Source organism: Oryzias melastigma, linkage group LG7, assembly GCF_002922805.2.
Source record: "Oryzias melastigma strain HK-1 linkage group LG7, ASM292280v2, whole genome shotgun sequence".
In the NCBI taxonomy this organism is placed as follows: Eukaryota; Metazoa; Chordata; class Actinopteri; order Beloniformes; family Adrianichthyidae; genus Oryzias; species Oryzias melastigma.
Window position 1 is genome coordinate 6,604,452 of NC_050518.1, and position 12,984 is coordinate 6,617,435.

General features: G+C 38.7%; 2 protein-coding genes across 7 annotated transcripts in view; both read right to left on the minus strand.

Annotated features, from left to right (window-relative positions):
• rerea (arginine-glutamic acid dipeptide (RE) repeats a) overlaps positions 1-9,949 on the minus strand; it is a 144,376-nt gene extending 134,427 nt beyond the window's left edge. For 3 of the 5 annotated variants that reach the window (XM_024292341.2, XM_024292344.2, XM_024292339.2), the window contains exon 1: positions 9,623-9,949. The gene's annotated coding sequence lies outside the window, so the exon portion shown is untranslated. The remainder of the gene's footprint in view (positions 1-9,622) is intronic. The other 2 variants (XM_024292342.2, XM_024292340.2) reach the window with 1 other exon arrangement.
• Positions 9,950-11,704: 1,755 nt separating this feature from the next.
• eno1a (enolase 1a, (alpha)) overlaps positions 11,705-12,984 on the minus strand; it is a 9,063-nt gene continuing 7,783 nt past the window's right edge. For both annotated transcript variants that reach the window (XM_024292363.2, XM_024292364.2), the window contains exon 12: positions 11,705-12,260. In XM_024292363.2, coding sequence (XP_024148131.1) covers positions 12,197-12,260 — 64 coding nt within the window. In that variant the 3' untranslated portion in view covers positions 11,705-12,196. The remainder of the gene's footprint in view (positions 12,261-12,984) is intronic.

Consider the following 12,984-nt stretch of genomic DNA (forward strand, 5'->3'; position numbering starts at 1 on the left):
GAAGTTGGGAGAGCTACAACCAGCACAGCATCTTCATTAGAGAACAGCAGCTAGCCAAGTACCGATGTAAGAACTGTTCATCCTCTCAGTCAATTAGGATTTCTGCGGCTTCATTTTTGGGCGACGGACAGGATATTGGAGGAGAGATTGCTTCTCACTCCCCAGCCTAACGGCTCGGCTGCCTTAACCACTTCTTTACCAGGAAATCTCAACGATTTGAAGCTACCATTTGTGTTATTGCAAATTATTAAACTAACATTTAATCAAACAAATACTGCGAATAAAACATTTTTCCCTCAACACTATCGCCCCTCAAATCCATTACCATTTTATGGTATCAAATTTCCACCGATGTGCCCTTTTCAAGAGCGACTATTATCACGCATTAACATGAATTTGCCTCAGGTACAATTACAGTTTAGACAGAGAAATATAAACCTCACAGCTTGATAAAATACATGAGACTTAACTGCATCCTGGTCTCCGAAAGAGATTAAAAGACAAAACAGATTCAGAGCAGAGAATCGCCAATTGTAATTTAAATTAAATCAACAATTGTGTTTACTTTCGCTGCGCCGCCTTCCCGTCTTCTCATCTTGCTTGCAAATGTTTCTTTTATGAGCCGGCGCAGTGCTGGTGACATTATAGCTTCAGCACCTCCACAAGTCCCCGATGGACAGGAGCGGGGGGGTGGTGGCTGGCATAAAACACAATTAGTACGGTCCATATGGCTGCTAGTGAAGGAGGCGCAGGAGAGGTCCCAAGTGGTTTTTATAAAACCCTGCTTCTCTGTTACTTTAAAGACAAAATGCTGTCATAATAATGGTACTGCATGAATAGTTTTGTGGACCTCCACATTGCAGAATGACTCAGAATAAATATATTGACCAGAACGGCTATTAGTTCAATCAATCATTCCTTCACTGGGATTAACAGATATTTATTGAAAAATGGAGAGTTTAAAAATTAAGTTGCTTCCACAGTTTGGGGCTCAGCCCTATTGATCAGATTTAAAGACACACTCCAATGGGAGTTGTGTTTTTACCATTTTTAACATGCTCAGGTGGATTATTTTATGATAGAGGACAATAAAGAATGCTTAAAATTGCATGTCTGAGTATTTATTTAGTTATTTATTCAGGACCAGATGATAATTTGCTGTTAGAAAAAAGCAGTAGCGGTGATCGTGCTACAGTCAGCGAGTCACAAGCCCCCTGCCCCACTCCATTCTGATGTATCCACTTGCAGACTAATATCTCACTTCCACTGAGCAGTCCATACCAGACTGGACAGGTACGGTACAGTATTTTGAATGTTTCCATTATAAAATTGATCCATTAGGCCACACTGATTCTTATCATTTTTGGTTGTAGGTCTATAGAAATATGGAACAGACCAACAAGTTTAGAGCTACTGTCGTCACACATGATGAAATCCATTGTTTGATGCGAAGATATCACGACAACAGCAAGTGTCCGGCCAGGACTTTTCTTGACTCAAGAAAATTGAAAGTTTTGCCTCCCGCAATCTTCAGTATTCCCCCTTATTCGCAGTGGTTAGGGACCGGAGACACACCGAATTCACAAACACTGAGAATGCTGTAATTTCACTGCTTTGGCGCACAGCTACATTATTGGTCTACACACGGTGCCTTGATAGTCCAACACTCAATGGAAACTCTCATTTGAATTGCCTGGACCATTCTAAACCAGCCAGGAGCGTACCAGTCCGGTCCGGACCACTCAGTGTAAACGAGGCGTAATAGATCTATGCAAGTCTTGGTTAGTCTTGGTTTTCTACATCCAAGGTAGCATCTGGATCAAAACTGTATGGCTGGATAGCTCCAATATTGCTCGCCATTTCTGTAATGTTAGGTTTGGGATGTAAGGGGTTGTAAGGTAATGGGAGAGCATCTAAGCAAAGGGATGATGGGAAGTCAGGACAAGCTTACTCTACGTTAACAGTTCCGCCCTCAACTCGGAAGTAAATTTCTAATGAACTCCTGAAGCTCTACAGAAACTATGTCCTAGACGACATAATTAAAAGACCCCTGGGAATATTTCTAAAATAGAGGAAAATCTGATTGGAGTGGCTCTTTAACCCCACTTTTTGACCAGTGGAACGTGATGATGAAAGAGTAGTGTGTCTGACCTATGAAAAGTGAGCACAAAGAAAACAATTTACTGTGCTTGGGGCGCACTCGTTCACTGATAGCTCTGTATGCCCACACTGTCAGGCATTTTCTCATCTGAGAAATGTAGAAACCTTTTACTGAGCAGAGACGAACAACAACAGCTTGAGGCAACAGATTTATTACAAATTGATCTATTAGATAGCCCTGTTGTGCTTGGCTGTTTCTTCTCCCCCTCTTTTTGTGTCTCTTTTTCCTCCATCTCTCTGACAACCTCCCCTGATGGCAGCTGGAGAGTATCAGAGAGGAAGTGCTACAGTGGAAACCCCAAATCCAATCCTCAGAACTCATTTACTCTTTACAGATTCTTGGTACCGAAGTGAACGGACGAATCCACCTTAATCCCAGCCGATGCAGCATATAGTCCTGACACGTCAAGGCTCAGGACTCACAGGGTGTGAGTTAACCACAAGGACAAAGAAAGGACACATTGAACCGGAAGCATCACCTGCACAGCAGGAGTCTCATTCTTGCTGCTTTTGTGTTGATTCTAAAATCTCTGTTACAACATCACTGCCGGCCTTAAAGCGCAACAAATTGTGTCTCATGTTTACAGTCACAACATCGGTGCGGTATTTGCTTTAGCCCGTAAGGCCAAAAGCAAAGAAAGCACTTTGAATTATAAAAAATAAATAAACAAACATGAGATTTATCTCAACCACTAAAGAAAATCTCTGTGCTCCATCACTCGCGCAGGACAACACTTAAAAGATTTTACTGAAGACTTATGGAGCTCAAACAAAGACTCCAAAAGATTATCCACTTTAAAGTCAACACTTTGGTGTTTTGTATGTAATTATTTCCAGATGCGAGAAAAAGTATGTGATCCCAAAGGGGTTTACCTCACGTTTTTTCTATGAATTTTACTCAAAATGAGTTCCCATCACCATCAAACAAAAAAACAAAAAAAGTCTACTAAATGAAAACACGCAAACATTTGTTTTCATGTTATTGAACACAACATGTCAATATTCACAGTGAAAAGGGGGGAAGTATTAACCCTGGGATTTAATAACTGGTTGACCTTCCTTTGGCAGCAATTGCAGGTCAGACTTGCTCTGCAGTCAGAGGGAAGTTTGGACCATTGCTCATTATAAAACTGTTTCAGTGCAGAAATATTCTTGGCATGTCTGGTGTGAATCTCAGTGAGGTGGAGGTCAGGACTCTGACTGGGGCACTCTAGAAGGTCTGTTTACTTCTGGTAAAGCTATTCTGTTGTTGTTTTACTTCTTAGGTTAGGGTTCTTATCCCGTTGCATCACCCATTCTCTGTTGAGCTTCATTTGGCAGACAGAGGGTCTTAGGTTTTCTGGGTAAACGTCTTGATTAACTCTGAAATTCATTTTCTGTCAATGATAACAATCTGTCCAGGCCTCAAGACACCAAGAAGCCCCAAAACACGACGACCTCTCCATCATATTTCACGGTGGGTATGAGGGTTTGACGTTGCCCATGTTGTGCCTTTTTTCTCCACACATAGCTCTGTGTGTTTCATCCAAAATAATTACATTTTGGTTTCATCTGTCACAGAATATTTGGCCAGCAGTGCTGTGGAAAATCCAGGTGCTCTTTTGAAAACTTCAAACGCGCTGCAGTGTTTTTCTGGGCAGCGGTGCCTTCTTCCACGCTGTCCTGCCGTGAACTCCATTCTCCTCTAATGTCAACAAAAATGTTAGCATGTGCCAGAGATTTCTGTAAATCTTTAACAGACACTTTAGGATTCTGGCTCACCTGATTGAGAGCTCTTGGTATCTTTACGGACCGACATCCCCAAGGTAGATCAGCAACTCAGACAGACTGTCTGACCGTAGACAAACGAGCATCCAGGCCCAGAGAAATACTTTGCACTGTCCAGATTCACCCAAGGCAACAAGTCTTGATTTCAAGTCCTCTAAAAGGTCTTCAGACGATGTTTATTTGGACTCCAAGTGGGCAAACTCATGGTTCCAATTAACTCGTGGAGTAGAGAATACTCTATGGGTTCATATACATGCTGTGTTTTTTTAGGTTTTTGTTTAAGGTAACCCCACTTTCATCCAACAGTACCTGAGATAGGCTCCAGCAACCCCATGACCATAAAAGGGATTTAGGGGCGGACAGACAAGGTGATTATTTTCTATCCTGAGTTGGATTGAGATTCAAACACATCTTATATCCAATACATACAAATACGATTGATGGTTACAATTATAGTTATTGCCTATGTATTCTAATCATATGAAGCTTATTGTTTACGAAATGTTTAGGAGTTTAATGACAATATTTTTTGCCAAAACAAACTTGAAGGAAGATGGTGGTAGTTTCCACTGTATGATTACTATTTGGATGACCATTCAACACAAACCGAGGACCTTGTACCCCAAAAAAGGGGAAACTTCTGTTGCATGTGGTTTAGATATTAGAAGATCGATGTAGACCACATAAGAGTTTTTGTAAAGCATGCCAGCTCCCAGAGTTGTGCTGAAAAAAGGAACCCTATAACCCTTTGTGAGAAGCGCTGTGTCAGATATGATGCATGAGTGTTTTTTTCAGTACAACACCCATTGACCAGTCCCAACAACTGACTCCAACACATAAAAAACCACGACAAAAAGAGAATCAACAAGCAAAAGCGGAAAAGGCAGTGTTCACTATACAAAATAGTTCAGAACCAACACATATCATGCTTGAAAAAAGGCTCTAAATAAAAGAAGAGTTACCTCCATTATTATTGGAGTTACGTTCTAAAAAATAACCAAAAAAAGGTGAAATCTGCAAATTAAGAGGATTTCAGATGTTTTAAGGGTATAAAACCTATATACTATCAAACACATTTCTCAGACAGACATGAACATTTTCACACTTTTTTCTCTCTCGTTTGAACTCTCACAGTTCAATCCTTCATAGAAAAAAAGTCTAGTACTATAGAAAGAAAACAAAGATCTTCTTGATATGATGTGGCAAACTAGACACAATCTGTACAGGAGACAGGGTACAGAGGAGGATGGATGACAACCAATCAAGATGCAGAACACAATGGACTATTTAAAAAAAAAAAAAATGAAAAAGGCATGCAAAATTCCAATGAAATAATCCGCGAGATCGCAAAAGATGAACAGTGATAAAGCGATGGAACACTGAATTCAGTTCCTACAACCTCAGTATATAGCATATTGTTCCAAGTTGCATTTTGGAGAATTTATTGATTTATTTATTGAGATTTATATCGTTATCTGGTTATAAAATAAGCTATATATATCAGGGTATGAAATGTTGGTCATCCCTATATGCAAGTAATTCTAAAGAGTTCACATAAGCCTAGTTTTCACTTAGCGGTCCAGTACGGTCTTTTGAGCATTTCTTTTGTAAAATGGACCCGTTAACGGTACAGAACCGTACCTCTTGGAACGGAACAGTTGGGGCAGATCTGCTGTAGCCATCCGTTGACTGGATGAAAGTGATGACGGCATTAGAAAGCGCCAATATAGCGCTCATTTAAGCTAACGTTTCCGAGATTTGTAGCTCTTGGGTTTTTTGCGGATCCTGTGTACTCTTTTGGTCACACAATATTCTTTCAAACAACATTAATTCCTTTTATACACGATATACCAGAAGTAAAGCAAGAAAAAGGCGAGCTGCTGGAGGATTTCCATTGTTGTTACTTTTCTAGTCGTCGCACAACAATGATGCAATGAAACGCTAGCGGTCTACACCACGCATGCAGCGAATAAAAAAAAAAAAAACACTCAGCGGAACCGAGGCTTAACTGAGTGGAAACGCTCACCAGAATTAACCTGACCGTACTGTACCACTCCTTAATTACCATGCCAGAGCTCTTAGTGGAAACTAAGCTATACGGTTCTCGCCACTGTAAACGTATTGTAGGTAAGGGAGCGACAGAAACCAGTCATTTTTCATTTTCAGAGTTTAGGTCTGAACTAACAGCAAACACATTTGTGCTTGAAAATCATCGCACACTGAGCCAATTTTATGCTTTCCTGTCTCGCACTTTATAGAGAAGTGTACAAAAAAAACCTGTAAAAAAAAAAAAAAATGGGGAAACTCCAAATTTGCTGAAATATTCTATGAAGAGCGTTTAGACGGGCAGCTGCAGGGTATGTGTGCAGTAAAACACTGTTGTGCATTGTGTTCCTGCAGCCCTCGGACCATGCCGTGTCATTACATGAGGCAATCTCTTACCTAATCAGTACTGACACACACACATGCAGCAGCAACAAAGCACTCCTACAACTACCCCACCCCCAGACTTCTCTCTGCTTCTCCTGAGGGGCCAGCCAGCTGATCCTGCACCATTTCATTTCCCTCTTACTCAGAGATGCCTGTTATTTCTTTATTTACTTTAGATTACATTTCTATTCTTTATTTGAATTGTAAATAAAAGAAAAGAATATGTTTTCTCTGACAAATCACAAAAAAATAGGGATTTCCCACAATTTTTTGTGCAGAAATATATTGATTGAGGCTAAGGAGTGCAAAACAAAAATATCTAAAAATGAGTTTGTGTCTTTACTACATTTTTTTTCATGTAATCCTTTGTTATTGCTTCACTACTCAAATGTTAGCCAAGATTGCATATCCAGTTTCCTCACACTCCATTTTACAGACACTCAGGCACATCACGTACAAGAGATACTGAAATGAGTTACACAAGTAGATTTCTACAGGGAAAATATGCACACTACCTGTGGCCTGCTGAGAGGAAAGCACCGAGAAGGAAGAGAAAAAGCCTATCGCTGGTAAAGATGTGATCAAGCCAGCCACAGACACTGTCAGCATTTGCAAAATGAAGTGAGACAGACCTCAGCACAGCTGAGCTCACATGGAAATCAGATCTGATCGCATCCTGAACTTTAAAAACCAGCAGCAGCAGCAGGCAGCTCATAATTGTTAACATGAACAGCATTTTTAGATACCATCGCCGTGGTGGAGCTAAGCCTGAGTCAAACAAAGATGGGGTTTGAAGATGTGTGCTTGGATCTAGCTTTATGAGAGGTGAAGGGAGGCTGTCAGAGAACACAAAACACATCTTGTGTCTTGCTTCCTCCGACTCGCTGAAGGAAAACTAGAAAGGAAAGCAAGGAGGACGAAGGAGTGCGCTCGCCTTGTTTCTGCCAGTGTGCCCCGTGTGTGTCAGCCCAATATCTTAAAACAACACATGCAAGGCTTTGCTACAGCCAATTACCCAGCTCTTGGCACGGCAACTGAAAAAAACATCTTTGGAGAACAATAAAGAGAGCTTGGCTTGTTGTGCGTGCTGTCAGTAAGTGCTGACAGATTGTTATTTTTAATGAATATACAGCACTTGAATGGCCCATCAAGAGGTCTTTGAGCGACATTGCTCCTTTGTTCAGGCCATTAATTTTCTATGCTACAGCCTGATATCTTGCAGCGAAACAAATATTTAACACTGAAAGGAAACGCAGAATCAGTCAATCCACTCGGTTCCTCGTCCACTGCGAGTATTGACAATCATTGGAACAAAACAGCACTTTTATGAGGAAAATGGAACATCTAGATCCTTAATTACGTACAACCCATGGGGCACGTCTCAAACATTTCACCCAAACACATACATTATTTTTCTAAAAGCAGTCTTGTAGTTTTTCTTTTTAAAATATCGTATGGTATATAAACTTTTTTGAATAGAGGTTAGCTAACTTATTAACAAAAACAAAACACCTTACTGTTAAATCACTGTTAATAACACAAGAAAATCACCAAATGAGCACTTCTGGCAAATAAATAATAAACATCAGGAGGAAAAACAGCAATATTTCAACTGCGAGTATATAGTAATTAACGGTAAGTTCAATAGCAAGTGTATGAAAACATTAGAGTCCCGTAACCAATTTCTCCCCAAAAGCAGATTTTCTCCAGTTATTAACCCGTAAGAACCAATGGTAACATCAGTGTAACACAAAAATTTCAGAAATGTGTTCTGTGGTCCACTTGGTTTGTAGGATATTCCACTGAATTTTAATTTCAGGAATAAATGGTGAAATGAGTTAAAGCAAAAATGCTTTTTGATACAAATTTTTGTTGTTTCTTCAGGAAATCGGCAAGAACAGCAAAAAAAAAAACACACATAACATAACCTCACACTGCTGATCCAAATGTATCATATTTGACAGAACACGCAAGAGTTTGAACACAAAGTTTGACACATTTATAGCACAAGTATTCCAGCATGAGTCTTTTCCTTTAACACAAACCAAATAATGTGTTTTCAGCTATCAAAATACTGCTTCCATGCAGATCTATTTAATATTTTATGACAGGTTTGTATTAAAAAATTATGTAAATCGCAAAAGACAAACTATTCTGGCAATAATTCTCATGAAAATGTATTTTAAAAACTATTTACCACAATTAAATTTCCAAATAGAGCTTTGCTATTATTGTTGTAAACAGTGTTTTTCACTGATTCATTTTATTTTCTTTATAACTAGAAATCCTTGACTAAAACTAATGTTTATTTGTTACTTTATTTCACATAGTGCGTACAAAACTGCATTTTTTTCTATTAATGAACAGAGACACAAGTTAGTTTTTGCGCTGTCAAAAATGATTTGTGTACAGTTTATTCATAAGATTTTCTATCAAATTAAAAAAAACATTTGCGAATTTAAAAAACTTTATTATAAACTTTCTTTATTCAAAAACTATTTTAGTAATAAACATGTAAACAAAAAAAATAATACCATACTTTACCTTAATTACTTAGTGCAAATTCTGCTGAGATATTTTTTAAATTTTATATAAAAAAGGGTTTATCAAACGTTGCCTTTGCTTTAGTACGTTTGTCGTTTATCTATATAACCATTCCAGATGGGTTTTATTAAGAAAAAGCTGCGGTTAGTACAACAATAATTATGCACAACTCAATTACACAAAGACAGCAACATAGCTTCGAAAGCTAACGTTTCCTGGAGCTAATGACAATAGCTCCACGGGCTCTGACTAAACCCTGGAAAAGCTATTCTTCAGTGAGAGTTCAAAATGGAAAGGAGATAAAACGCTCCGCTTGCCAGAAAGTGTTGTGATGTTCTGTCGGGTCGTGTTGGACACACGTAGACAAAAACGGCGTTCTGGTCTGAGTGTAATGCATGGAGCTCGGAGCTAACCGGTGTCAATGAGCTGTAGGTGTCCAGGCATTACACTGCTTCTAACTGGCATTCCCAATCAGTGCTACTCACTGCTGTTAGCCGCTAAATCCAGCTCATGGTAACAAGCAACAGTGAGGGGCAAACAACTCTATTAGCTAACCGGCTAGCTGATGCTAATAGGCAAATTAGCTCAGCAGCTAGCAAGCAAGGATGTGCGTTTACAGACCAACGTTTACAAACTATTTCTTCACATTTGTCATGTCTCTCTCGGTTGCTGATAAGTGTCAAAGACAAAGAAGAAGCCGATTGCAGCTTGTGGCACTTACCTTGAAGCGCTTGATCTACAACATCTGTGATTTGTTTGATGAGATACTGCAACAACAAACAATAGCAACAGCAGAGGCAATTAGCCAACGTTAGTTAGCCAAGTGTCGCCACTAACACAGAGTAGTAAAACAGCTGCAGTGCCACCTGTGTGTCTTTTCTCATGTAGCTACAACGGAGCGAAACACCTTTGATGGAATGGTGTCATAAATGATGGACTTGAGAATAAAGAGGGACTAATCGTTGCCGGGATGCTCAGGCAAATGTGTGTGAGAGGCACTCAGCATGACAGCATCCTTCTTCATCTTGGGGTGAGAACAGTTGGAGGTTTTCGAAGTTCAACCGGTGAAATGTCGCCACCTACTGGCCAAACATGGGAACGTCCTGTCTCTCTGGGACTCCTATTTTTTCACCCAAACATAATCCCAATCTGGATTTAAAGAGGCAGAAAACATGAGAAATGGAGACAAAATCGACATATGTTTGACATTAAATAATGCATTAATTACAAAAGAGTGTTTACCACTACAAAATACAAAAAACTATAGGTTTATTTGAAAGAATTACAACACTTGACAATAGGGAGGCAGCTGGAATTATATAAATATACTCCTTTTCAAGCAACAAAATCGATTTGACTTTAATAATCTAAAAAATGTAATTAATCTAAGTGTGTATTAAATGCATCACTGCAAAAATCTCCACTTATATGATGATAAGTAATTTATGCATTTACATTTTTTAATCAATGCATTTCAATATTTCTGTAATTAGTTTGACATAAATGTTAGATTATGTTGTATTGTCTGCAATCAATGCTTGAAATGAGCAAATAAATAGTTCAAAATTTAATAATTTAACTGTTTTAACAATATAAAAATAAATAAATACATTCAATTACAAAAATACATTATTAGAGAGTAAAATTCTTGACCTAAAACAAGAATAACTGGAAATTATAAATAGGGCACTAATTAAATAATCTTTTACAACAATTTCATCATGGAAACCTGTGACAGAGGTGTTAAATTTAAACAGCTGACAGGTTTATGGACTGGACTAAAATGTGCAAAATAAAAAATAGAAAGCTGTAAGAAAAACTGATCAAAATCACTTGGATGAAAAGCTAGAACTAAAAAAAAATCAAATATGCTGAGCTCAATTTTTTTCAATTCTATTCTGTAAGTAGAATATAATAGATATATTAAATCTATTAAAAACATCAGGTAGCTAGTATATAACACTAAAAAAATAATAAATATTCTTTTAAGGTGTTGTGGTCTGATGGGAGAAAGACTAAATCATAGTATTACGCCTTCAGATATCGATTTAAATGCATATTCAAGGGAATATGCTAAAATATTAATATAACAGATCAACTGAAACATTGAGAGGACATATTTTTCAATTTGACTTCAACTTGTTTTGTAAACTTTGATTTTGCAGAACCTTCCTTCTTCTGCACCAATTCTTAAAATAGTGTACTTAGCATTCACCGTCACTAGATGGCGCCAAACCCAATAAAATCTGGTTGTTCAATGAATTCTGGCTAAATTTTACATTAAAACCATGTTTATTTTTTTAAATATTTAAATAATGTTAAACACATTGAATAGGTACTATAGTGTTTTAGCATAAGTATGAACTCTCAAAAAATGTTTTTTGAATATTAAATCAGTTTTCCTTTTTTTTCCTCAATGAAAACAGTAGCAGTCATCTCCAGACAATACTGTATGGCAGGTAAGGTCTTTGTACCAGCTTCCTCTAATGTATCTCCTTGGTGATGATTAACCAACAGCAGCAGGTTCAATGAGGGATCAGACAAAGTAAATTGCTGTGGCACAAATCCAGCTGGCCGTCCCCACTGACACCGTACCTGTGATGAATAGACCTCATTTATCTTCCCAAGGCTTCACACAAAAGTCTGCTCAGAGCTTTTAGTCTTTTTACCCAGGGGGGACAAATGGTGCACCGCAGCACTGGGCTCATGTTTCTCCCCCTTAGACTACCCCCCACACACATACTGTGCATGAGAATTAACAATATGAGGGGCCTTGCAGTAGTTAACACTGCAGCAGTTTAGATGAATTTAAGGTGCTTTTATTGTAGAGTTTAAGTTACAAACAACCAATTGAAACTATATATTTTTTATTACATATTTCTGCCAACACTTACATCAACACAAGACCATGTCAGATGTGACATTTAGCACATACAGTACAGTTATCATTGCTTCAGGCAGAGCGGTACTAAAGTTACAGTAGCTCATAAACTCAGTAGAGGACCACAATCACTACAACTCACGAGAAGCCTAACAAAAAACCTCACACGGTAACGCTAACATAGACATGAGACCGTCACATTCAGGAGCTGAAGCATAGTTGGAGGATGACAGGAACTGCGGCTGCGCTAAGACGTACTGTCGCGCTCTTACGCCACAATCCACAGACTTGGACCTTGGGTTACAGTGTTGCTCTCTTCCTTTCCATACGGGGGCAGGCGGCCTAGCGTGGCATATACTTGGGGGATTATTCTGTGAGCAATGAGAAAACGTTGACCCGACGGAGACAACTCGCTCAGATGGGGTGCCTGAAGTTCTGGCCAGCAAACCGGGCCTTGTCACCGAGCTCCTCTTCAATCCTGAAAGAAAACCAGTTCATTTTTTACTGTATATTTTTGGACAATAGGTCCCACTTTAGGGGGATGCTTATTTAGATTCATAAAACATAGGAGGAATCTAGTATACTGGAGCAACATATGAACAATTATTAAGATAACCATGGCATAAAGAACATTTTATTATTTAAATCACTAAATCTGTTGAATTCTTCATCCTCTCTGTCCCTTTGGAACTATTCTGCAGAGCCCGGCGTAAAGCTACGTTCACGCCAGTCTCTGCAGAACACATTGAAGTGACCACTTTTATTAAAAGTTACTGTGCGTTTCTGGCTTCTGTGTTCAAAACTCTCACATTCAGGCATCACTGTTCTAGTTTCTACAACTGTTTTCAGGCTCTATGTACAGAATGCAAACCCAAATTCAACTATGACCAATCAGAACTCAGATTTGGTGGAGACGTTTAGATGGCATCCCTTTTCAAAGTGATCATGGAGGAGAAAATAATAATTATGTTTTATGCCTGGATGGAATTATAGCATTTCATACATCAGAATCAGGGTTGGGTGATAAAACAATTTAATTGATACATTTGAATTTGTTGTTTTGGACGATTTATTCTTGGGAAAAAAAAAAAAAAAATCAGGGTTTTATTTTCCCCAACATTCCGCTTTCTTTGGTTTCTGTTGGTTAGCCTGCCCGTCTCTTGCTAAGTGCAGTTGTGAAAGCAGCAGCTAGCAAAGAGAAG